This window comes from Bombina bombina, chromosome 10 (genome assembly GCF_027579735.1).
Source record: "Bombina bombina isolate aBomBom1 chromosome 10, aBomBom1.pri, whole genome shotgun sequence".
NCBI classification, from domain to species: Eukaryota; Metazoa; Chordata; class Amphibia; order Anura; family Bombinatoridae; genus Bombina; species Bombina bombina.
The window spans coordinates 191,879,538-191,907,228 of NC_069508.1; the positions used below are offsets into that span (position 1 = coordinate 191,879,538).

Below are 27,691 nucleotides of genomic sequence, written 5' to 3' on the forward strand. Positions count from 1 at the left end.
AACCGACATGCGCAAAAAGATTACTTCTAGCGAGGTTTACACTAGAGAGGGAGCATTAGCCCTAAATAGGTTACTATTAATTAAATTTAGATATATTACTCACAGTTTACAACATGTGGTACAAATACACATGCTTGACTATCTAATGGGAGGTGTGGAACTACTTGTTTGTTTAATAGCAAATTGCTAATGCCTGTCTACTGCTTATTGGTGCTAAGGTTCACAAAAACCTTTGGAGGGCCAGATGTGGCCCTTGGGCCATAGCTTGGTCAGGCCTTCTTTAGATTGTTCCTAAGTCTAAAACTATTATGTGACTGAAGTCACCATAGAGTCACTATGCTTAGTTGCTGCAAGATGTAGAGAACATCCCTGAAGCTACCTATATATTCCCGAAAATCAATATAACATAAAATGACCGAAAATACTTTACAGCAAGTTGTGTTGTCACCGTATTCCGTGTCCTCTGGGTTAGGTACTGAATAACAAACTTTAACTTACCATCTGACTCAATGCTTAAAACATCCAGCTGTAGATCTCCAAGGAATGAACTGTTTGTCAAAAAGTTCCTGACAGCTTGAATCAGCTCCGAGCTAAGCGGAGCTTCGGTACCATTTTGAAATTTTATAAAAAGCTCGACAACTACTGAGCCATTTCTGAAAGAGAAAGATGAAAAACAAATACAATTTTAGCAGATAACTGTTTCAACATCCCCTAAGAATTGATTTCATAATAAAAGGATCATAGAGGCCAAAATCCTACTTTCATGATTCAAAGACAGCATGCAAAACGTTTAATTTTATTATTACATTTATCTCATTCACAGTCTCTTTGTTTTAAACTCAGCCCCTTTCTATAAGGGCATACTGAGGTAGGCTCAGGATTGTGCACGTGTCTTGAGCACTTTGCGGTAGCAGTGTTCTTAGCAATGTTATACATGCAGCCTGTAGATGGAGCTTTTGCTGAAGCCGGCAGTGATCAGTGACAGCAGGGAACTTCCCTCACCACTACTGCACACAATGGGGCCGATTTAACAAGGGCTGAATGGCCCTGAATGTAACTGTTTCAGCGCGAGCCTTGAGGCTCACCAGAAACAGGAGTTAAGAAGCAGCGGTCTTAAGACCACTGCTCCTTAACTCATACGCCTTCTCTGAGGCTGCAGTCTACAATCCACCCGATCCTATAGGAACGGGCTGATTGACACCCCCCTGCTAGTGGCTGATTGGCCGTGAATCTGCAGGGGGTGGCATTGCACAAGCATTTCTATTAAAATGCTTGTGCAATGATAAATGCTGACAGCATACGCTGTCGGCATTTATCATTGCACAAGCATTTTACTAGATGCAGGGCGGACATGATTCGCTATAGCGGATCATGTCCGCCAGACAGATGATAAATCTACCCCAATGGCTGAAACTACTCTACTGTAAAGCTCCCTCTACAGGTTGCTTATATTGCATTGCTACACTAATTGTTGCCACATAGTGCTCATGATACGTGCACGCTCCTGAGATGATCTCAGAATACCCTCATGGAAAGGGGTTATGTTCAAGCCACATAGACCGATAAAAAGAGGTAAATTTCATATTAGAAATAAATTGGAGTTTTCTACATATCAGTAGGACACATCTGAATTAGGTTACAACATTAACTTTACTATTTTGGTAAAATTTCAGAAAACAAACAATACCAAACAAATGGCAGCTCATGTGGTATTAAAACCCATTCATCAAGGGAATTGTGTTTAAATACTGGTCATATGTATCTGAATGTACAGTAAAGTAAAGCAGTAGGGACAATAAAGTAAAAATAAAATGTTCCTGATTCAGATATAACATGCAACGTTTAAACAACTTTCCAAATCTATCAGATGTGCGTTGTTCTCTTTGTATCCTTTGTTGAAGAGTAGGTTTAGGAGCACCAATGTGCTACTGAGATCTAGCTGAACACATCTGGTGATCCAAAGACTACAGGCATATATGTGCAGCCACAAATCAGCAAGAGCTACCCAGGGTACTGAACCAAAAATGGGCCGACTCCTAAGATTACATTACTGCTTTTCAAAGAAAGATACCAAGAGAACGAAGAAAAATTGATAATAGGAGTAAATTAGAAAGTTGCTTAAATTTGCATGCTCTATCTGAATCATGAAAGAAACAATTTGGGTTTTATATCCCTTTAATGTTGAAGTTAGCGCTCATGAGTGATAAAAAAATGAGTACGCCACTTGTAATCTGGAAGTAATTTGAAAATAAGCTCTATACGAAAATGCTTTGTCTGAACCATTAATGTTTAAGTTTGGCTTTCATGCCCTTTAATACTACTAGACAGAGGTAATAATCGTACAAATCCTAAAAAGATTGATAATTACCTGAAATGCAAAACCTCCACACTTTCAAACCTGACATTTTGTGCTCTTAAGGCTGCCTTAGTCTGTATAGATGAAAAAAGAAATAGATTGTAAATGAATTATAAAATTTACATTACGGTATTATACATTACATTGGGGCCTATCTATCGAGCTCCGGATAGAGCTTGAGGCCCCGTGTTTCTGGCGAGCCTGCCGTCTCGCCAGAAACACCAGTTATGAAGCAGCGTTCACAATAACCACTGCTCGATAACCTGTCCGCCTGCTCTGAGCAGGCGGACAGACATCGCCGCAATTCAACCCGATCGAGTACGATCGGGTTGATTGAGACCTCCCTGCTGGCGGCCAATTGGCCGCGAGTCTGCAGGGGGCGGCGTTGCACCAGCAGCTCTTGTGAGCTGAATGCGTATTGCTCTCCGTATTCAGCGAGGTCTGGCGGACCTGATCCGCACTGTCGGACCTTGTTAAATAGAGGCCATAGACTTAAAGGGGCATGAAACCCAAACATTTTCTTTCACGATTTAGTCAGAACATACAATTGTAAACAACTTTCTAGTATATTTCTATTATCTAATTAGTTTTGTTCTCTTGGTATCATATGAAAATCAAACCTAGGTAGGCTTAGGATCTGGTGATCAGTGGCTGCAGGTTTATGCCTTATGTTTTTAGCTCAGCCATGTGCATTGCTGTTTCTTCAACAAAAGATACCAAGAGAATAAAGAAAATTAGATAATAGAAGTAAATTGGAAAGTTTTTTTAAATTGTATTCTCGATTTGAATTTGGAAAGAAAATGTTTGTGTTTCATGTCCCTTCAATACACTTTTATGTAGATATATAGGGCCAGAATACAAGTGGCTCGCTAACTGTTGCGTGCGAGCAAAAAGGGGTTAATTGTGGGTGTTTGTGCATAGCTTGCATATTACAGGTTGAAAGTTAATGCGTTTGCGCAAGTGGAATAGAATTTATCACGCGTTAGGATAGCGCGACTTCAGAGCTCTGTTACGCTCAAATAAAAAATACACAAAACACATCAAAATACATTTAAAAGTACTGTTACACTCATCATAACTCTGTCTAATAAAAGGTATTACAAGAAAATGCATTAAAAAGTTATGATATGAGGTCTTTAACATAGGCAAAGGGCTTTATCATAGAGATACATGCATGTCTAAAGATGTATATGTACTGTATACATATATATATATACAGTATGTGTTTACATATTTATGTATGTATTTATAAGTGTATATATGTTTTTACAGACATATATACACATATAAATACATATATAGACGAGTGCATTGGAGCCCTTTTTCAGTCAAGTAGAGGAAAACACGTAAAAGCATATTTAAAGGGACACTAAACCCAATTTTTTTTCTTTCATGATTTAGATAGAGCAGCGATTTTAAGCAACTTTCTAATTTACTCCTATTATCAATTTTTCTTTGTTCTCTATCTCAATTTTTCTTGCATCTGAATCATTAAATAAAAAAATCGGGTTTAGTATCCCTTTAAGCAAAGTGTTATACTGTGTATTTACTGTGAATATTTTACATTCCAATGTTCTGCACATAGCAGAATATGTTCTATGTATTTTTAAATATATATTCCTATATATATACCTGTTTATTTCTATACCTATATATATATACATATATACATATATATTGTACCAAATACCATTAGATATATGTAGAAATAAGTATTTATAAATAAATAGAACATATTCTGCTATGTGATTGCTATATGATGATTGACACCCCCTGCTAGCGGCCGATTGGCCGCAAATGTGCAGGGGTGGTATTAACGAGAAATGCTTGTGCAATTATAAATGCTGACAGTGTATACTGTCGGGATTTATTGATGTGCGGCAGACATGATCCACTACAGCGGATCATGTCCACCCCCACATTGATAATTTGGCCCCTATGTGATCACGTTTGCTCACGAGTAGGGTGTTTTTTTCAATGGAGGAATACGTTATCACATAGGCAATATTCTGAGTTCGTGTTTTTATGGGCTTCAGGTGTCACTTTAATAAATCAATACCATGTACATTACTACACCTCTACAATGTCTCCTATGGCCGTTTCAGAGTGATTTGCACAAGTGCAAGATACTGTAATAGACTGTTTCCCAATAGTCTTAAAATACTTGTAAAGATGTTCAAAATTCCCTTTCAAGGCTTTATCAAGTGCCTTGAGGTGTTGAATTGGAAAAGCCAAAATAGGCCTTGACAAGGTGTTGAAAGTCTCTTGATAATGTATTCTGATCGCTAAAAACTTTTTGGCCCCATAGTAAAAATAGGGCTTTTAGCGAAGAGCCAAAACACATTTGCAGGTGCAGGAAACAACTGAAAACAAGCTATTATGATTGAAATGAATCAAAAAGTGGCCTTTTTCGGCCCAAAAATAGTCAAAAAGGCCTCAAACGATAGATTGTGATTATCTTGTATGTAAGCCTCTGCAGACTGCCCCCTTATTTTAGTTCTTTTGACAGACATGCATTTTAGCCAATCAGTGCTGGCTCCCTGGAACTTCATGTGCGTGAGCACAGCGTTATCTATATGACACACATGAACTAACACCCTCTAGTGGTGACAAACTGACAACATGCCCTGAGAGAAGGGTTTAGAAATTAGCATATGAGCCTCCTAGGTTTAGCTTTCAAGAGAACAAAGCAAAATTGGTGCTAAAAGTAAATTGGAAAATTGTTTAAAATTACATGCCCTATTTGAATTATGAGAGTTTATTTTGGACTAGACTGTTCCTTTAAGATAGCTTAGTTTTTGTATTAAAGTCATTTAAGCACTATATTTCCCAAAAATATAAAGATAATTTTCTGTAATCTTTGCCTGCAATTCACAGTTAATACAAAACTTACAGAAAGAGAAGCGCTCTCTCAGTTAAGGAACAACAGCTCAGTAGCTTATTCTATGGCGATTTACCACCCAGGAGCAGCCTTTTTTAGCTCAATTGTGCTTTTCACAGAGGAGAAGTTTGCTGAACTACTGTGTATCAGTCTGATCCCATCTAATAAGGTTAGTCCAGCACCAAAATACCAGGCAACCCTCCTCTTATCAAGGAACAAGGCAATCATTTGGACGAACATAGGGTTGCCATATTCCTTGTTCAGAGAGCATTGCCTTGTATTTTAGAGCTGGACTGACCTTGTTCGATTAGATCAGACTGATATACTTCAGCAAAGTTATTGGGCTAAAAGAGGCTGCTTCTAGGATCACCATAGAACAAGCTAACAAGTTATTGAGCTGTTGTTCGTTCCTGAGAGAGCGCTTCTCTTTCTGAATGCACAGTATATACAGTGTTTGTATATATCAGAGATATTTCGGTAGGTTGTGTGAATTACATTATCAGTGGTGTTGATTTAGAAATGATATAGCACTCACAACGTTTAATGTATTAGTTAAAGTAAGCAAAGTGGAAAAAATGTTATAACAACTTTTATTGGGGTATAGGAAAAATACAAATAAAAAAAGGAGAAATATTAAAATTTGCAGATGCTCCTCCTGACGACAGAGTATGATTACAAATCTTGTATCAAGAAGCTACTTATATTCTTTCAAAGCCACCGCGGTGAAACGCGTCAGTGGCGTCTCTGTCTTTATAATTTTTTAATAGCAATGCTTGCTCCTTAAATTATACATATCGGTATTAAAAGGTAATCATTTTTTCGGGATCTAGAGGTAAAATATTTTACAATGTATTAAGAGGTAATTAGTGATTTAGAGGTAAATTATTTCACTCGGTATTAAGAGGTAAACAGTGATTCCATTGTATACTTTATTTCTGACCACCTTGTGGTGGCAAATATAATATGTGAATCCCTAGAAATAATAACCATCACCTCTTGGCAAATATTTATCATTATTAGGAGTAGCATTTAGCAAGTGCTTGCTCCTTATACTCTACATATATCGGTATTAAAAGGTAAAATTATTTCACTTGGTATTAAGAGGTAATTAGTGATTATATCATATTCTTCATGAATTTTGATCACCTTTGTTCTCACAGCTTGGTGACTAATACAATACATTGAATTATTTGAAAGAATATAAATAGCTTCTTGATAAAAGATTTGTAATAAGGAGGAGCATCTGCAAAATTTTAACATTTCTCCTTTTTTATTTTTATTTTTCCTATACCCCAATAAAAGTTTAGTTTTAACATTTTTTCCACTTTGCTCAATTTCAATAACACATTAAATGTTGTGAGTGCTATATTTGTACCCTTTTTTCAGCCTCTTTTCAGCTGAATTAGTTGTAAATTTCAGATTAGTACAAGCACCTAACCCAATTTACTATCTAACTTTTGGATGTACATATAAAGGGAACGTTTAAAAATATTCTCTGTAGTGCCATTGGTATCCTTTCTAAAGATTTAGAAATGATGACAATAAATTTTAAATTCAATATAGGTTTGCTACATATTCCTATATATAACAGTTATTAACATCAAGAGATCAAGAAAAGACTTCTTTTATCAAATCTGCTTTGTTCTGTTGGTATCTTTTATTAAAGAGCAAAATTAGGTTGGCTCCTAAGAGCTCAGGAGTGTGCACGTGTCTTTAGCACTCTAGGGCAGCAGGGTTTTGCAACATCATTTGCAGCTTTGTTATACCTAGTTTTACTCTTCAATAAAAAATACCAAGAGATCAAAGCAAATTTGATAGAAGTAAACTGAAAGTTGTTTAAAATTGCCTGCTCTATCGGAATCATGAAAGTTTACTGCCTCTTTAAATTAAAGTTGCACTATACACAACATAAATACACTAATATAAAATGTTACACATATATCTAATAAACTATTCATAAAAAAGGTATAAGGGTTAAAAGGTAAATTGTATATGTGGCATATGACAAGGTATTTGAGTGGAAAGGGCTATAATGCATTTATAAATACATATAAATTTCTAAATATGTGTATGTATGTATGTATTGTTTAGTGGTTAAACATGGTCAGGTTTGCACGTGAATGATAGGTGTTAAGTTTTTTTCAATTTGCACTCTCTATTGAAGTCCATGGGGAGATGTTAGCGTGGTCGCACTATCCAAATTTCTACAGTTCGCTGGCGTTGGATTTCGCTCATGCACAAACATTTTACATTCAACTTGTTATATGCACATTAAAATAATATTTCTGGCAGCGGTGGACTATTTCTTGCAGTGGTGTTTGTGTGCCTGTGAAGGCACTAAATAGCGCACCACTTGTAATCTGGCTCTAAGTGTATAAGAAAGAATTTGTTTATGGAAGAGGGATAGAACATTGTCTCAGTGGTTTTTGCAGTCAAAATGTATAGACATCTATGAAGGACAAAAGTGGTCCTTGAATGGCCTGCTACGCCACCTGACATAGACAATATAGTGCGGCGTCGCCCACAAAAGCCGGCAACGCCAGTTTTTAGTAGTATATTGTTATCACATATACTCCCATAAACTAAAATAGAACCACGTCGCAAGTCAGGATCACATATTCAGGACACACGCGGCTCAAATAAAGACATTTTACTCCATTTTCACCTTGCCACTCATAGGCAGGCGCAGCAAGCCTTGCGCTGAAAATGTGAACACTATAACTCCCTGAAAATATTAACTAACACCTAATGCATGCGCAATATCTATCTACCTGTCAACCGCCCCCCCCCCCCACCACAACAACTAATAAAATATATTAATCCTATTGGCTGATTTGAATTAGCCAATAGGATTAGAACTACTGAAATCCTATTGGCTAATTCAAATCAGCCAATAGGATTTCAGTAGCTCTCATCCTATTGGTTGATTTGAATTCTTCAGACAATAGGAATGCAAGGTACCCCATATTTAAACGGGTACCTTGCATTCAATCTTCAGTGTGCGGCGAAGATTGTACAAAGAGGATCTTTCATGCTGGTCGCCGGACTTGTTCAGCAGTCACCTCTGCGTCACCTTGGTCCTGGATGAAGATAGAAGAGGTCCCCGCGCTGGATGATGTCGCCGCCTAGAAGATGTCACCGCCTGGAAGAAGACCTTCTCCACAGGAACGGTGAGTACCTATTTCGGGGTTAGACTTAGACTTTCTTTTTTGGGGTGCCTTTTTGGGGGGGGGGATTAGGGATTTTAATGGGCCATAAAAGAGCTGAATGCCCTTTAAAGGGCAATGTCACTTTAGGGGCAATGGGTAGCTTAGGATTTTTTGGTGTTGTTTTTTTTTATTTTGGGGGGTTTGGTGGATGGGGGGTTTTTACTGTTAGGGGGGAATTATTTTTTTTTATGTAAAAGAGCTGTTTAACTTAGGGCAATGCCCTACAAAAGGCCATTTTTAAGGACTATTGGTAGTTTAGTGTTAGATTAGGGGGGGGTTTTATTGTGGGGGGGCTTTTTTATTTTCATAGGGGTATTAGATTAGGTTTAATTTTTTTTATTTTTGATAATTTGGTTTATTTTTTTCTGTAATTTTAGACTTTTTTATTTTTTGTAATTTTAGATTTATTTTAATTTAATCTTAGTTTTTTTTAAAGTAATGTTAGTTTTTTTATTTTAATAGTAACTTACGGCTAGATTACGAGTTGTGTGTTAGGGTAAAAAAGCAGCATTAACAGGTCCTAACGCTGCTTTTTACGCCCGCTGGTATTACGAGTCTTGAAGGTTTAGGGTCACCTAAACTTCTATGGGACTTCCATAGCGCTGATATTATGAGTCTGTCCTGGGAGGCCAAAAAGTGAGCGATACACCCTCTACCTCCAAGAGTTCTAATGCATTTAAAAGTCAGTAGTTGTGAGTTTTACACTGCAACGCCGTAGCATAAAACTCATAACTAAAGTGCTAAAAAGTACACTAACACCCATAAACTACCTATTAACCCCTAAACCCAGGCCCTCCTGCATCGCAAACACTATAATAAAAATTTTAACCACTAATCTGCCGCTCCGGACACCGCCGCCACCTACATTATATTTATGAACCCCTAATCTGTTGCCCACAACATCGCCGACACCTACATTATATTTATTAACCCCTAATCTGCCGCCCCCAATGTCGCCACCACCTACCTACACTTATTAACCCCAATCTGCCGCTCCCAACGTCGCTGCCACTATAATAAACATATTAACCCCTAAACCGCAGCACTCCTGCCTCACAAACATTAGTTAAAAATTATTAACCCTTAATCTGCCGTCCCTAACATCGCCGCCACCTACCTACATTTATTAACCCCTAATCTGCCGCCCCCAACGTCGCCGCCACTATACTAAATGTATTAACCCCTAAACCTAAGTCTAACCCTAACCCTAACACCCCCTAACTTAAATAGAATTACAATAAATCTAAATAAAAATACTATAATTTACTAAATTATTCCTATTTAAACCTGTAAAATAAACCCTAAGCTTGCTACAATATAACTAATAGTTACATTGTATCTATCTTAGGGTTTATTTTTATTTTACAGGCAAGTTTGTATTTATTTTAACTAGGTTGAATAGTTATTAAATAGTTATTAACTATTTAATAACTACCTAGCTAAAATAAATACAAATTTACCTGTAAAATAAAACCTAACCTAAATTACACTAACACCTAACACTATACTACAATTAAATAAATTAACTAAATTAAATACAATTACCTAAATTAAATTAAATTAGCTAAACTACACAAAAAACAACACTAAATTACAGAAAATAATAAACAAATTACAGATATTTAAACTAATTACACCTAATCTAATAGCCCTATCAAAATAAAAAAGCACCCCCCCAAATAAAAAAAAAAACCCTAGCCTAAACTACCAATAGCCATTAAAAGGGCCTTTTGCGGGGCATTGCCCTAAAGTAATCAGCTCTTTTACCTGTAAAAACAAATACAAACAACCCCCCCAAGAGTAAAACCCACTACCCACACAACCAACCCCCCAAATAAAATACTATCTAAAAAAAACTAAGCTCCCCATTGCCCTGAAAGGGCATTTGGATGGGCATTGCCCTTAAAAGGGCAGTTAACTATTTTGCAGGCCCAAAGTCCCTAACCTAAAAATTAAACCCACCCAATACACCATTAAAAAAACCTAACACTAACCCCCTGAAGATCGACTTACCGGGAGAAGTCTTCATCCAAGCCAGGCGAAAGTCCTCAACGAAGCCGGGAGAAGTCTTCATCCAAGCCGGGCAAAGTGGTCCTCCAGACGGGCAGAAGTCTTCATCCAGACGGCATCTTCTATCTTCATCCATCCGACGTGGAGCGGGTCCATCTTCAAGACATCCGACATGGAGTATCCTCTTCATCCGACGACTAAAGTTGAATGAAGGTACCTTTAAGTGACGTCATCCAATCGGAATTAAGGTAGAAAAAATCCTATTGGCTGATGCAATCAGTCAATAGGATTGAAGTTCAATCTTATTGGCTGATCCAATCAGCCAATAGGATTGAGCTGGCATTCTATTAGCTGTTCCAATCAGCCAATAGAATGTGAGCTCAATCCTATTGGCTGATTGGATCAGCCAATAGGATTGAACTTCAATCCTATTGGCTGATAGCATCAGCCAATAGGATTTTTTCTACCTCAATTCGGACAGTGCTGATCAGGTCCGCAAGACCTCGCTGAATGCGGAGAGCAAAACTCTCTCCGTATTCAGCATTGTACCAGCAGCTCACAAGAGCTACTGGTGCAACACCGCCCCCTGCAGACTCGCGGCCAATTGGCTATCAGCATGGGGGTGTAAATCAACCCGATCGTACTCGATCGGGTTAAATTGTGGCGATTCCTGTCCACCTGCACAGAGCAGGCAGACAGGGTTATGGAGCAGTCTTTAGACTGCTGCTTCATAACTGTTGTTTCTGGTGAGTCTGAAGACTCGCCAGAAACACGGGCCCACAAGCTCCATACGGAGCTTGATAAATGGGCCTCTATATATTAAACTAACATTACTATTATACTAAAATTAAAATAACTACAGATTAAATAAACTAAATTACACATTAAGAAAACCTACTACTAAAAAAATTTAAAATCTACAATTGCAAAAAATTAAAAATACAATTACTAAAAATAACAAACGAAATAGGTTTATTTAGTGGCAGTGATGTGGGAGGCCAGAGGTTTAGGGGTTTAGGGGGCGATGTCGGGGAGTGGTGGAATAGGGGTTAATATCTTAATTATAGTGTGGGCGATGTTGGGGTGCAGGGAAATAGGTGTTAATAACTTTATTATAGTGGCGGCGATGTCGGGGGCGGCGGAATAGGGGTTAATAACTTTATTTAGTGGCGGCGATGTCGAGGGCAGCAGATTAGGGGTTTTTAGACTTGGGGTTTATGTCAGGGTGTTAGGTTGAAACGTAACTTTTTTCCCCATAGACATCAATGGGGTTGCAATACGGCGATCGCCATTCCGCGTTTCAGGTGTTCGTTTTTCTTCTAACACGCTCTCCCCATTGTCTATGAGGAGAGCATGCACAAGCACGTCAAAGCAGCCCTTGGATTTTGTGCGGTATGGAGCTCATCGCCACCATATCGAATGCACAAGGAGGCTTTTTTAAAACTTGTAATGGCAACGCTATGGAGGATGAAATAACGCAAGTTAACAAAACTTGTATTCTAGGTGTTAGCTATTTGTGTTGTGGGGGTTTGGCGGTTTAGGGATTAATAGGTTAATTAGGTTTAATGCGTTGTGGGGAATGGCGGATTAGGAGTTAATACATTTATTAGGTAGATTGCAATGTGGGGTATGGCAGATTAGGGGTTAATACATATTTTAGGTAGATTGCAATGTGGGGGGGAGGTGGCTGATTAGGGGTTAATACATTTATTAGGTAGATTGCTATGTGAGGGGATGGCGGATTAGGGGTTAAAAATGTATTAAGGGATATTGCGTTGTGGGTGGTGGCAGTTTAGAGGTTAATACATTTTTTAGTAATTGCAATGAGGGGTGATGGCGGATATAGGGGTTTTTACGTGTCGAGTTTATTTTTGGGAGTCTTTTACGGGCAATGTTAGATTTATTTTTATTTTTTTCTTACTCGTCGGCAGTTTTTAAACTGATGTAAGTCACTATCCGACTTACGGCAGTATATGAACTGCCGGCGCAGTTTATGTGATTCCCCAATGTGCGAGGTGAATTTACGGGTGACGTGGGTTTCAGCAGTGGCGCTGAGGCCTGCGCCGCATATGTAATCTCACCGAGTAAGTGCTGCGTATGAAAAGTTTGCCTCATTATCTATGCCACAACATACTTTAAATGTTTCGATTGTAAGCCAAAGCAAATTACAACACACTGCTAGCCAATCTATTGCAGTGTTTCCTGAAAGATAATGAGGTTATATGCTGGTTATATACAGAACTGTAAGGCAACTATAAAATAATTTAAAAATGCAGTAATACAAAAAACAGCTTTTACTTACTGAATTTATTATTTCATTGCTTAGCTCCAGAAACTCCACAGAGGAAGGAATCGTCAAATTTTCTGAAAATTTTCTATTTTCTATTCTGAATGTCATGTTACGAGCCTTAATGGGTTCTGCAGTTAGAGATTCAAGTGTGGGTCTAATTGTAGGTGCATGACTGAAATCATACAATGTGCTTTCACTCCTTGTTACAGTTCTTGCACTGGATGTGGGTTCAGCACTAATCACAGTTGTTGCACTAGATGTGGTTCCAGCACTTGTCTCAGTTGTTGCACTGGATGTGGTTCCAGAACTTGTCTCAGTTGTTGCACTGGATGTGGTTCCATCACTTGTCTCAGTTGTTGCACTGGATGTGGTTCCAGCACTTGTCTCAGTTGTTGCACTGGATGTGGTTCCAGCACTTGTCTCAGTTGTTGCACTGGATGTGGTTCCATCACTTGTCTCAGTTGTTGCACTGGATGTGGTTTCAGCACTTGTCTCAGTTGTTGCACTGGATGCTGTTCCAGCACTTGTCTCAGTTGTTGCACTGGATGTGGTTTCATCACTTGCCTCAGTTGTTGCATTAGATTTTGTTCCAGCACTTGTCTCAGTTGTTGCACTGGATGTGGTTCCAGCACTTGTCTCAGTTGTTGCACTGGATGTGGTTCCAGCACTTGTCTCAATTGTTGCACTGGATGTGGTTCCAGCACTTGTCTCAGTTGTTGCACTGGATGTGGTTTCAGCACTTGTCTCAGTTGTTGCACTAGATGTGGTTCCAGCACTTGTCTCAGTTGTTGCACTGGATGTGGTTTCAGCATTTGTCTCAGTTGTTGCACTAGATGTGGTTCCAGCACTTGTCTCAGTTGTTGCACTGGATGTGGCTTCAGCCCTTGTCTCAGTTGTTGCACTAGATGTGGTTCCAGCACTTGTCTCAGTTGTTGCACTGGATGTGGTCTCAGGACTTGTTCCAGTTATTTCAGCAGATGCGGTTTCAGCACTTGCCTCAGTTGTTGCACTGGATGTGGTCTCAGGACTTGTTCCAGTTATTGCAGCAGATGTGGTTTCAGCACTTGCCTCAGTTGTTGCACTGGATGTGGTCTCAGGACTTGTTCCAGTTATTGCAGCAAATGTGGTTTCAGCACTTGTCTCAGTTCTTGCACTGGATGGGGTTCCAGCTCTTGTTCCACTTAGTGCACTTGATGTAGTTTCAGCACTTGTCACAGTTGTTGCAATGGATGTGGGTTCAGTACTTGCTGCAGTTATTGTATTTGATGTGGTTTCAGCACTTGTCACAATTATTGCACTGGTTGAGGTTTCAGCACTTGTCTCAGTTGTTGCACTTGATGTGGTTTCAGCAATTGCCTCAGTTGTTGCACTGGATGTGGTTTCAGCACTTGTCACAGTTGTTCCACTGGATGTGGTCTCAGGACTTGTTCCATTTGTTGCACTGGATGTGGTGTCAGCATTTGTCTCAGTTCTTGCACTGGATATGGGTTCAGCACTTATCTTAGTTGTTGCACTGGATGTGGTCTCAGGACTTGTTCCAGTTGTTGCACTGGATGTAGTTTCAGCATTTATCCCAGTTCTTGCACTGGATATGGGTTCAGCACTTGTCTCAGTTGTTGCACTGGATGTGGTCTCAGAACTTGTTCCAGTTGTTGCAATGGATGCGGTTTCAGCATCTGTCTCAGTTCTTGCACTGTATGTGGTTCCAGCTCTTGTTCCACTTAGTGCACTTGATGTAGTTTCAGCACTTGTCACAGTTGTTGCAATGGATGTGGTTTCAGTACTTGCTGCAGTTAGTGCATTTGATGTGGTTTCAGCACTTGTCACAGTTATTGCACTGGTTGAGGTTTCAGCACTTGTCTCAGTTGTTGTACTGGATGTGGTTTCAGGACTTGTTCCAGTTGTTGCACTGGATGTGGTTCCAGCACTTGTCTCAGTTGTTGCACTGGATGTGGTTTCAGCACTTGTCACAGTTTTTGCACTGGATGTGGTTCCAACACTTGCCTCAGTTGTTGCACTGAATGTGGTTCCAGCACTTGTATCAGTTATTGCAGCAGCTGTGGTTTCAGCACTGGTTCTAGTTGTTGCACTTGATGTGGTTTCAGCACTTGTCTCAGTTGTTGCCCTAGATGTGGTCTCAGGACTTGTTCCAGTTGTTGCACTGGATGTGGTTCCAGCACTTGTCTCAGTTGTTGCACTGGATGTGGTTCCAGCACTTGTCTCAGTTGTTGCACTGGATGTGGTTTCAGCACTTGTCACAGTTGTTGCACTGCATGATGTTTCAGCACTTGTCTCAGTTATTGCACTGGATGATGTTTCAGCACTTGTCTCAGTTGTTGCACTTGATGTGGTTTCAGCATTTATCCCAACTGTTGCACTGGATGTGGGTTCAGCACTTGTCACAGTTGTTGCACTGAATGTGGTTTCAGCACTTGTCACAGTTGTTGCACTGGATGTGGTTCCAACACTTGCCTCAGTTGTTGCACTGAATGTGGTTCCAGCACTTGTTCCAGTTATTGCAGCAGATTTGGTTTCAGCACTTGTCTCAGTTCCTGCACTGGATGTGGTTCCAGCTCTTGTTCCACTTAGTGCACTAGATGTATTTTCAGCACTTGTCACAGTTGTTGCAATGGATGTGGTTTCAGTACTTGCTGCAGTTATTGTATTTGGTGTTGTTTCAGCACTTGTCACAGTTATTGCACTGGATGATGTTTCAGCACTTGTCTCAGTTGTTGCACTTGATGTGGTTTCAGCATTTATCCCAGCTGTTGCACTGGATGTGGTTCCAGCACTTGTCTCAGTTGTTGCCCTAGATGTGGTTTCAGGACTTGTTCCAGTTGTTGCACTGGATATGGTTTCAGCACTTGTCTCAGTTGTTGCACTGTATATGAGTTCAGCACTTGTCTCAGTTGTTGCGCTGAATGTCGTTCCAGCACTTGTCTCAGTTGATGCACTTGATGTGGTTTCAGCATTTGTCTCAGTTCCTGCACTGGATGTGGTTGCAGCTCTTGTTCCACTAAGTGCACTTGATGTAGTTTCAGCACTTGTCACAGTTTTTGCAATGGATGTGGTTTCAGTACTTGCTGCAGTTATTGCATTTGATGTGGTTTCAGCACTTTTCACAGTTATTGCACTGGATGAGGTTTCAGCACTTGTCTCAGTTGTTGCACTTGATGTGGTTTCAGCATTTATCCCAGTTCTTGCACTGGATGTGGGTTCAGCACTTGTCACAGTTGTTGCACTGGATGTGGTTCCAGCAATTGTCTCAGTTGGTGCGCTGGATGTGGTCTCAGAACTTGTCTCAGTTGTTGCACTGGATGTGGTTCCAGCACTTGTCTCAGCTGTTGCACTGGATGTGGTTCCAGCACTTGTCTCATTTGTTGCACTGGATGTGGTTTCAGCACGTGTCTCAGTTGTTGCACTAGATGTGGTTCCAGCACTTGCCTCAGTTGTTGCACTAGATGTGGTTCCAGCACTTGTCTCAGTTGTTGCACTGGATGCGGTTCCAGCACTTGTCTCAGTTGTTGCACTGGATGTGGTTTCAGCACTTCTCTCAGTTGTTCCACTGGATGTGGTTTCAGTACTTGTCTCAGTTGTTGCAGCAGCTGTGGTTTCAGCACTTGTTCCAGTCATTGCACTTGATGTGGTTTCAGCATTTGTCTCAGTTCTTGCACTGGATGTGGGTTCACCATTTGTCTCAGATGTTGCACTGGATGTGGTCTCAGGACTTGTTCCAGTTAGTGCACTTGATGTAGTTTTAGCACTTGTCACAGTTGTTGCAATGGATGAGGTTTCAGCACTTGTCTCAGTTGTTAGACTTGATGTGGTTTCAGCATTTATCCCAGTGGGTGCACTGGATGTGGTCTCAGGACTTGTTCCAGTTGTTGCACTGGATGTGGGTTCAGCACTTGTCTCAGTTGTGGCACTGGATGTGGTTTCAGCCTTTGTCTCAGTAGTTGCACTGGATGTGGTTCCAGCACTTGTCTCAGTTGTTGCACTGGATGTGGTTCCAGCAGTTGTCTCAGCTGTTGCACTGGATGTGGTTCCAGCACTTGTCTCAGTTGTTGCACTGGATGTGGTTTCAGCACTTGTCACAGTTGTTGCGCTGGATGTGGTTCCAGCACTTGCCTCAGTTGTTGCACTTGATGAGGTTCCAGCACTTGTCTCAGTTGTTGCACTGGATGCGGTTCCAGCACTTGTCTCAGTTGTTGCACTGGATGTGGTTTCAGCACTTCTCTCAGTTGTTCCACTGGATATGGTTTCAGCACTTGTCTCAGTTATTGCAGCAGCTGTGGTTTGAGCAATTGTTCCAGTCGTTGCACTTGATGTGGTTTCAGCATTTGTCTCAGTTCTTGCACTGGATGTGGGTTCACCACTTGTCTCAGATGTTGCACTGGATGTGGTCTCAGGACTTGTTCCAGTTGTTGCACTGGATGTGGGTTCAGCACTTGTCTCAGTTGTTGCACTGGATGTGGTTCCAGCACTTGTGTCAGTTGTTGCACTGGATGTGGTTCCATCACTTGTCTCAGTTGTTGCACTGGATATGGGTTCAGCACTTGTCTCAGTTTTTGCACTGGATGTGGTTTCAGCACTTGTCTCAGTTGTTGCACTGGATGTGGTCTCAGGACTTGTTCCTTTTGTTGCACTGGATGTGGTTTCAGCATTTGTCTCAGTTCTTGCACTGGATGAGGTTTCAGCACTTGTCTCAGTTGTTGCACTGGATGTGGTCTTAGGACTTGTTCCATTTGTTGCAATGGATGTGGGTTCAGCACTTGTCACAGTTATTGCACTGGATGAGGTTTCAGCACTTCTCTCAGTTGTTGCACTTGATGGGGTTTCAGCATTTATCCCAGTTCTTGCACTGGATGTGGTTCCAGCACTTGTCACAGTTGGTGCACTGGATGTGGTCTCAGGACTTGTCTCACTTGTTGCACTGGATGTGGTGCCAGCACTTGTCTCAGCTGTTGCACTGGATGTGGTTCCAGCACTTGTGTCAGTTGTTGCACTGGATGTGGTTCCATCATTTGTCTCAGTTGTTGCACTGGATATGGGTTCAGCACTTGTCTCAGTTGTTGCACTGGATGTGGTTTCAGCACTTGTCACAGTTGTTGCACTAGATGTGGTTCCAGCACTTGTCTCAGTTGTTGCACTAGATACTGTTCCAGCACTTGTCTCAGTTACTGCACTGGATGTGGTTTCATCACTTGCCTCAGTTGTTGCACTAGATTTGGTTCCAGCACTTGTCTCAGTTATTGCAGCAGCTGTGGTTCCAGTACTTGTCTCAGTTGTTGCACTGGATGTGGTGCCAGCACTTGTCTCAGCTGTTGCACTGGATGTGAGTCCAGCACTTGTCTCAGTTGTTGCACTGGATGTGGTTTCAGCACTTGTCACAGTTGTTTCACTGGATGTGGTTCCATCACTTGCCTCAGTTGTGGCACTAGATGTGATTCCAGCACTTGCTTCAGTTGTTGCACTAGATGTGGTTCCAGCACTTGTCTCAGTTGTTGCACTGGATGTGGTTTCAGCACGTGTCACAGTTGTTGCACTAGATGTGGTTCCAGCACTTGTCTCGGTTGTCGCACTGGATGCTGTTCCAGCACTTGTCTCAGTTCTTGCACTGGATGTGGTTTCATCACTTGCCTCAGTTGTTGCACTAGATTTGGTTCCAGCACTTGTCTCAGTTATTGCAGCAGCTGTGGTTCCAGCACTTGTCTCAGTTGTTGCACTGGATGTGGTGCCAGCACTTGTCTCAGCTGTTGCACTGGATGTGGTTCCAGCACTTGTCTCAGTTGTTGCACTGGATGTGGATTCAGCACTTGTCACAGTTGTTGCACTGGATGTGGTTCCATCACTTGCCTCAGTTGTTGCACTAGATGTGGTTCCAGCACTTACTTCAGTTGTTGCACTAGATGTGGTTCCAGCACTTGTCTCATTTGTTGCACTGGATGCGGTTCCAGCACTTGTCTCAGTGGTTGCACTGGATGTGGTTTCAGCACTTGTCTCAGTTGTTCCACTGGATGTGGTTTCAGCACTTGTCTCAGTTATTGCAGCAGCTGTGGTTTTAGCACTTGTTCCAGTTTTTGTACTGGATGTGGTTTCAGCATTTGTCTCAGTTCTTGCACTGGATGTGGGTTCACCACTTGTCACAGTTGTTGCACTGAATGTGGTTCCAGCACTTGTCTCAGTTGTTGCACTAGATGTAGTCTCAGGACTTGTTCCAGTTGTTGCACTGGATGTGGGTTCCGTACTTGTCTCAGTTGTTGCACTGTATATGGGTTCAGCACTTGTCTCAGTTGTTGCGCTGAATGTCGTTCCAGCACTTGTCTCAGTTGATGCACTTGATGTGGTTTCAGCATTTGTCTCAGTTCCTGCACTGGATGTGGTTCCAGCTCTTGTTCCACTTAGTGCACTTGATGTAGTTTCAGCACTTGTCACATTTGTTGCAATGGATGTGGGTTCAGCACTTGTCACAGTTATTGCACTGGATGAGGTTTCAGCACTTCTCTCAGTTGTGGCACTTGATGAGGTTTCAGCATTTATCCCAGTTCTTGCACTGGATGTGGTTCCAGCACTTGTCACAGTTGGTGCACTGGATGTGGTTCCATCACTTGTCTCAGTTGTTGCACTGGATATGGGTTCAGCACTTGTCTCAGTTGTTGCACTGGATGTGGTTTCAGCACTTGTCACAGTTGTTGCACTAGATGTGGTTCCATCACTTGTCTCAGTTGTTGCACTGGATATGGGTTCAGCACTTGTCTCAGTTGTTGCACTGGATGTGGTTTCAGCACTTGTCACAGTTGTTGCACTAGATGTGGTTCCAGCACTTGTCTCAGTTGTTGCACTGGATGCTGTTCCAGCACTTGTCTCAGTTGTTGCACTGGATGTGGTTTCATCACTTGCCTCAGTTGTTGCACTAGATTTGGTTCCAGCACTTGTCTCAGTTATTGCAGCAGCTGTGGTTCCAGCACTTGTCTCAGTTGTTGCACTGGATGTGGTGCCAGCACTTGTCTCAGCTGTTGCACTGGATGTGGTTCCAGCACTTGTCTCAGTTGTTGCACTGGATGTGGTTTCATCACTTGCCTCAGTTGTTGCACTAGATTTGGTTCCAGCACTTGTCTCAGTTATTGCAGCAGCTGTGGTTCCAGCACTTGTCTCAGTTGTTGCACTGGATGTGGTGCCAGCACTTTTCTCAGCTGTTGCACTGGATGTGGTTCCAGCACTTGTCTCAGTTGTTGCACTGGATGTGGATCCAGTTGTTGCACTGGATGTGGATTCAGCACTTGTCACAGTTGTTGCACTAGATGTGGTTCCATCACTTGCCTCAGTTGTTGCACTAGATGTGGTTCCAGCACTTACTTCAGTTGTTGCACTAGATGTGGTTCCAGCACTTGTCTCAGTTGTTGCACTGGATGCGGTTCCAGCACTTGTCTCAGTTGTTGCACTGGATGTGGTTTCAGCACTTGTCTCAGTTGTTCCACTGGATGTGGTTTCAGCACTTGTCTCAGTTATTGCAGCAGCTGTGGTTTTAGCACTTGTTCCAGTTTTTGTACTGGATGTGGTTTCAGCATTTGTCTCAGTTCTTGCACTGGATGTGGGTTCACCACTTGTCACAGTTGTTGCACTGAATGTGGTTCCAGCACTTGTCTCAGTTGTTGCCCTAGATGTAGTCTCAGGACTTGTTCCAGTTGTTGCACTGGATGTGGGTCCCGCACTTGTCTCAGTTGTTGCACTGTATATGGGTTCAGCACTTGTCTCAGTTGTTGCGCTGAATGTCGTTCCAGCACTTGTCTCAGTTGATGCACTTGATGTGGTTTCAGCATTTGTCTCAGTTCCTGCACTCAATGTGGTTCCAGCTCTTGTTCCACTTAGTGCACTTGATGTAGTTTCAGCACTTGTCACATTTGTTGCAATGGATGTGGGTTCAGCACTTGTCACAGTTATTGCACTGGATGAGGTTTCAGCACTTCTCTCAGTTGTGGCACTTGATGGGGTTTCAGCATTTATCCCAGTTCTTGCACTGGATGTGGTTCCAGCACTTGTCACAGTTGTGGCACTTGATGGGGTTTCAGCATTTATCCCAGTTCTTGCACTGGATGTGGTTCCAGCACTTGTCACAGTTGGTGCACTGGATGTGGTCTCAGGACTTGTCTCACTTGTTGCACTGGATGTGGTGCCAGCACTTGTCTCAGCTGTTGCACTGGATGTGGTTCCAGCACTTGTGTCAGTTGTTGCACTGGATGTGGTTCCATCACTTGTCTCAGTTGTTGCACCGGATATGGGTTCAGCACTTGTCTCAGTTGTTGCACTGGATGTGGTTTCAGCACTTGTCACAGTTGTTGCACTAGATGTGGTTCCAGCACTTGTCTCAGTTGGTGCACTGGATGCTGTTCCAGCACTTGTCTCAGTTGTTGCACTGGATGTGGTTTCATCACTTGCCTCAGTTGTTGCACTAGATTTGGTTCCAACACTTGTCTCAGTTATTGCAGCAGCTGTGGTTCCAGCACTTGTCTCAGTTGTTGCACTGGATGTGGTTCCAGCACTTGTCTCAGTTGTTGCACTGGATGTGGTTTCATCACTTGCCTCAGTTGTTGCACTAGATTTGGTTCCAGCACTTGTCTCAGTTATTGCAGCAGCTGTGGTTCCAGCACTTGTCTCAGTTGTTGCACTGGATGTGGTGCCAGCACTTTTCTCAGCTGTTGCACTGGATGTGGTTCCAGCACTTGTCTCAGTTGTTGCACTGGATGTGGATTCAGCACTTGTCACAGTTGTTGCACTGGATGTGGTTCCATCACTTGTCTCAGTTGTTGCACTAGATGTGGTTCCAGCACTTACTTCAGTTGTTGCACTAGATGTGGTTCCAGCACTTGTCTCAGTTGTTGCACTGGATGCGGTTCCAGCACTTGTCTCAGTTGTTGCACTGGATGTGGTTTCAGCACTTGTCTCAGTTGTTCCACTGGATGTGGTTTCAGCACTTGTCTCAGTTATTGCAGCAGCTGTGGTTTTAGCACTTGTTCCAGTTTTTGTACTGGATGTGGTTTCAGCATTTGTCTCAGTTCTTGCACTGGATGTGGGTTCACCACTTGTCACAGTTGTTGCACTGAATGTGGTTCCAGCACTTGTCTCAGTTGTTGCACTAGATGTAGTCTCAGGACTTGTTCCAGTTGTTGCACTGGATGTGGGTCCCGCACTTGTCTCAGTTGTTGCACTGTATATGGGTTCAGCACTTGTCTCAGTTGTTGCGCTGAATGTCGTTCCAGCACTTGTCTCAGTTGATGCACTTGATGTGGTTTCAGCATTTGTCTCAGTTCCTGCACTGGATGTGGTTCCAGCTCTTGTTCCACTTAGTGCACTTGATGTAGTTTCAGCACTTGTCACATTTGTTGCAATGGATGTGGGTTCAGCACTTGTCACAGTTATTGCACTGGATGAGGTTTCAGCACTTCTCTCAGTTGTGGCACTTGATGGGGTTTCAGCATTTATCCCAGTTCTTGCACTGGATGTGGTTCCAGCACTTGTCACAGTTGTGGCACTTGATGGGGTTTCAGCATTTATCCCAGTTCTTGCACTGGATGTGGTTCCAGCACTTGTCACAGTTGGTGCACTGGATGTGGTCTCAGGACTTGTCTCACTTGTTGCACTGGATGTGGTGCCAGCACTTGTCTCAGCTGTTGCACTGGATGTGGTTCCAGCACTTGTGTCAGTTGTTGCACTGGATGTGGTTCCATCACTTGTCTCCGTTGTTGCACTGGATATGGGTTCAGCACTTGTCTCAGTTGTTGCACTGGATGTGGTTTCAGCATTTGTCACAGTTGTTGCACTAGATGTGGTTCCAGCACTTGTCTCAGTTGTTGCACTGGATGCTGTTCCAGCACTTGTCTCAGTTGTTGCACTGGATGTGGTTTCATCACTTGCCTCAGTTGTTGCACTAGATTTGGTTCCAACACTTGTCTCAGTTATTGCAGCAGCTGTGGTTCCAGCACTTGTCTCAGTTGTTGCACTGGATGTGGTGCCAGCACTTGTCTCAGCTGTTGCACTGGATGTGGTTCCAGCACTTGTCTCAGTTGTTGCACTGGATGTGGTTTCATCACTTGCCTCAGTTGTTGCACTAGATTTGGTTCCAGCACTTGTCTCAGTTATTGCAGCAGCTGTGGTTCCAGCACTTGTCTCAGTTGTTGCACTGGATGTGGTGCCAGCACTTTTCTCAGCTGTTGCACTGGATGTGGTTCCAGCACTTGTCTCAGTTGTTGCACTGGATGTGGATTCAGCACTTGTCACAGTTGTTGCACTGGATGTGGTTCCATCACTTGCCTCAGTTGTTGCACTAGATGTGGTTCCAGCACTTACTTCAGTTGTTGCACTAGATGTGGTTCCAGCACTTGTCTCAGTTGTTGCACTGGATGCGGTTCCAGCACTTGTCTCAGTTGTTGCACTGGATGTGGTTTCAGCACTTGTCTCAGTTGTTCCACTGGATGTGGTTTCAGCACTTGTCTCAGTTATTGCAGCAGCTGTGGTTTTAGCACTTGTTCCAGTTTTTGTACTGGATGTGGTTTCAGCATTTGTCTCAGTTCTTGCACTGGATGTGGGTTCACCACTTGTCACAGTTGTTGCACTGAATGTGGTTCCAGCACTTGTCTCAGTTGTTGCCCTAGATGTAGTCTCAGGACTTGTTCCAGTTGTTGCACTGGATGTGGGTCCCGCACTTGTCTCAGTTGTTGCACTGTATATGGGTTCAGCACTTGTCTCAGTTGTTGCGCTGAATGTCGTTCCAGCACTTGTCTCAGTTGATGCACTTGATGTGGTTTCAGCATTTGTCTCAGTTCCTGCACTGGATGTGGTTCCAGCTCTTGTTCCACTTAGTGCACTTGATGTAGTTTCAGCACTTGTCAAATTTGTTGCAATGGATGTGGGTTCAGCACTTGTCACAGTTATTGCACTGGATGAGGTTTCAGCACTTCTCTCAGTTGTGGCACTTGATGGGGTTTCAGCATTTATCCCAGTTCTTGCACTGGATGTGGTTCCAGCACTTGTCACAGTTGGTGCACTGGATGTGGTCTCAGGACTTGTCTCACTTGTTGCACTGGATGTGGTGCCAGCACTTGTCTCCGCTGTTGCACTGGATGTGGTTCCAGCACTTGTGTCAGTTGTTGCACTGGATGTGGTTCCATCACTTGTCTCAGTTGTTGCACTGGATATGGGTTCAGCACTTGTCTCAGTTGTTGCACTGGATGTGGTTTCAGCACTTGTCACAGTTGTTGCACTAGATGTGGTTCCAGCACTTGTCTCAGTTGTTGCACTGGATGCTGTTCCAGCACTTGTCTCAGTTGTTGCACTGGATGTGGTTTCATCACTTGCCTCAGTTGTTGCACTAGATTTGGTTCCAGCACTTGTCTCAGTTATTGCAGCAGCTGTGGTTCCAGCACTTGTCTCAGTTGTTGCACTGGTTGTGGTGCCAGCACTTGTCTCAGCTGTTGCACTGGATGTGGTTCCAGCACTTGTCTCAGTTGTTGCACTGGATGTGGTTTCAGCACTTTTTACAGTTGTTGCACTGGATGTGGTTCCATCACTTGCCTCAGTTGTTGCACTAGATGTGGTTCCAGCACTTGCTTTAGTTGTTTCACTAGATGTGGTTCCAGCACTTGTCTCAGTTGTTGCACTGGATGTGGTTCCAGCACTTGTCTCAGTTGTTGCACTGGATGTGGTTTCAGCACTTGTCTCAGTTGTTCCACTGGATGTGGTTTCAGCACTTGTCTCAATTATTGCAGCAGCTGTGGTTTTAGCACTTGTTCCAGTTTTTGCACTGGATGTGGGTTCACCACTTGTCACAGTTGTTGCACTAGATGTGGTTTTAGCACTTGTCTCAGATGTTTCACTGGATGTGGTCTCAGGACTTGTTCCAGTTGTTGCACTGGATGTGGGTTCAGCACTTGTCTCAGTTGTTGCACTGGATGTGGTTCCAGCACTTGTGTCAGTTGTTGCACTGGATATGGTTTTAGCACTTGTCACAGTTGTTGCACTGGATGTGGATCCAGCACTTGTCTCAGTTGTTGCACTGGATGTGGTTCCAGCACTTGTCTCAGTTATTGCAGCAGCTGTGGTTTCAGCACTTGTTCTAGTTGTTGCACTTAATGTGGTTTTAGCATTCGTCTCAGTTCTTGCACTGGATGGGGGTTCAGTATTTGTCACAGTTGTTGCACTGGATGTGGTTTTAGCACTTGTCTCAGATGTTGCACTGGGTGTGGTTTCAGTACTTGTTCCAGTTATTGCACCTGTGTCACTTGTTGCACTGGATGTGCTTTCAGCATTTGTAACAGTTTTTGCACTGGTTGTGGTGTCAGTACTTGTTCCAGTTATTGCAGCAGATGTAGTTCCAGCACTTGTCTCAGTTGTTGCAGCAGATGTGGTTCCAGCACTTGTGTCAGTTGTTGCACTTAATGTGGTTTCAGAACTTGTCATAGTTGCTGCACTTGATGTGGGTTGAGCACTTGTCCAAGTTGCAGTGGATGTGGTTCCAGAATGTGTCACAGTTGTTGCACTGGTTGTGTTGTCAGTACTTGTTCCAGTTTCTGCACTTGTGGCTCTAGCACTTCCCTCAGTTGTTGCACTGGATGTAGGTTCAGCACTTGTGTCAGTTCTTGCACTGATTTTTGCTTCAGTACTTGCTCCAGTTATTGCACCTGTGTCACTTGTTGCAATGGATGTGCTTTTAGCAGTTGTGTCAGTTGTTGTACTGGATGTGGTTTCAGAACTTGTCACAGTTGTTGCACTATTTGTGGTGTTAGTACTTGTTCCAGTTATTGCACTTGTTGTGTTTCCAGCACTTGTCTCAGTTGTTGCACTGGATGTGGGTCCATCACTTGTCTCCGTTGTTGTGCTGAATGTGGGTTTAGAACTTGCCACAGTTGTTGCGCTGGTTGTACTGTCAGTACTTTGTTTAGTTATTGCACTTGATGTGCTTTCAGTACTTGTCTCAGTTGTTGAACCTGATGTGGGTTCAGCACTTGTGTTAGTTGTTGCACTGGTTTTAGTTTCAGTACTTGTTCCAGTACTTGAACTTGATGTGGTTTCAGCACTTGTGTCAGTTGTTGCACTGGTTTTGGTTTCAGAACTTGTTCCAGTTATTGCACCCTTGTCATTTGTTGCACTGGATGTGGTTTCAGCACTTGTGTCAGTTATTGCACTGGTTGTGGTGTTAGTACTTGTGTCAGTTGCTGCACTTGATGTTGTTTCAGCTCTTGTAGTTATGTCAGATATTGTAGATAATAATAATCCAGTGCTTTCTTGATACACAGATGTGGTCATATTGTCTGTTCTTACTTCGCTGGTGCTAGAGTTTAAAGTTTGTATACTTTGTTCAGATATTGGGTTGGATGTAACTGTTGTACCTGTAGATTTGCTTGTTTGTAATGTGTTTTGTTCTGTTCTTGAAGTGTCTGTTCTTTGTGCTGTTATTGTTGAACCTGGAAATTGAAAATATTAAAATGTTATGTACTAACTGGACATTATGTACATTTCATTGAGGTCTCAAGGTTGTCAAACTCTGTGCTAGATCAGAATGGACCACTATTTATTGCTCCAGCACACTAACTGCACTTGACTTCTGGTTTTTGCATACATTGGATACCGTGCATATTACAAGGTAAAAGTAATAGGTTTTTGCAAAAAGTGGAAAAAAAACCCCAGCACCCAACAAGTCGTGCAAACCAGATCACATTTTCTCAAGTGCGCTACCCAGACATGAAGGGGCCTATTTATCAAATGTCTGTCTGACATGATCCGATCAGCGGATCATGACCGACAGACATCGCTGAATGCGGACAGCAATACGCTCTCCGTATTCAGCATTGCACCAGCAGTTCTTGTGAACTGCTGGTGCAATGCAGCCCCCTGCAGATTTGCGGCCAATCGGCCTCCAGCAGGGGGTGTCAATCAAGCCGATCGTATCTGATCAGGTTGATTGCTGTCTGCGGCCTCAAAGCAGACGGACAGGTTATGGAGCAGCCAGAAACATGGAGCATCAAGCTCCATACGGCCCCGAAATGTTAATATTTCACATTTCAATGTTTATTCATAAATACATATTTCTATATATATCTGATGTTTTTTTTGTAAAATATATATCTTTAGCTATATATATATATATATGATTATATATAGGTATAGATATATACAGATATATATAGGAATATCGATTTATATTTGCATAGAACATATTCTATGCTATGTGCAGAACATTGGAATTTGAAATATTTGCAGTAAATACAAAGTATAAGACTTTATTAAATATGAATATTGCATAAATATGATTTTACAGGTTTTCAGCTACTTAGCTGCAAATGGCTCAAATGCACTTATATATATGTACACGTATTATGTGTTTACATGTGTATATGTGTCTCGTAAATATATATAAATACATAAATACATATGTACAATGCGAGCTCAAAAATACATAAATACATATGTGCAATGCGAGCTCAATCCTATTGGCTGATTGGATCAGCCAATAGAATTGAAGCTCAATCCTATTGGCTGATTGCATCAGCCAATCGGATTTTTTCACCTTTAATTCCGATTGGCTGATAGAATTCTATCAGCCAATCGGAATTCAAGGGATTCCATCTTGGATGACGTCCCTTAAAGGAACCTTCATTCTTCGTTAGCCGTGGAAAGAAGAGGATGCTCCGCGCCGGATGTCTTGAAGATGGAGCCGCTCCGTGCCGGATGGATGAAGATAGAAGATGCCGTCTGGATGAAGACTTCAGCCCGCTTGGATGAAGACTTCTGCCGGCTTCGCAGAGGACTTCTGCCGCTTCGTTGAGGATGGATGTCTGGTCTTCAAAAACTGTAAGTGGATCTTTGGGGGTTAGTGTTAGGTTTTTTTTAAGGGTTTATTGGGTGGGTTTTATTTTTAGATTAGGGTTTGGGCAGAAAAAGAGCTAAATGCC

At 42.3% G+C, this 27,691-nt stretch overlaps 1 protein-coding gene across 1 annotated transcript in view; it reads right to left on the minus strand.

Moving 5' to 3' along the window:
- Positions 1–320: 320 nt before the first annotated feature.
- Positions 321–27,691, minus strand: part of LOC128640793 (pneumococcal serine-rich repeat protein-like) — a 104,082-nt gene continuing 76,711 nt past the window's right edge. The window contains exons 3-6 of the mRNA XM_053693213.1: positions 12,759–26,203; positions 2,369–2,430; positions 499–653; positions 321–379 (exon numbers count right to left, since the gene is read on the minus strand). Coding sequence (XP_053549188.1) covers positions 321–379; positions 499–653; positions 2,369–2,430; positions 12,759–26,203 — 13,721 coding nt within the window. The remainder of the gene's footprint in view (positions 380–498; positions 654–2,368; positions 2,431–12,758; positions 26,204–27,691) is intronic.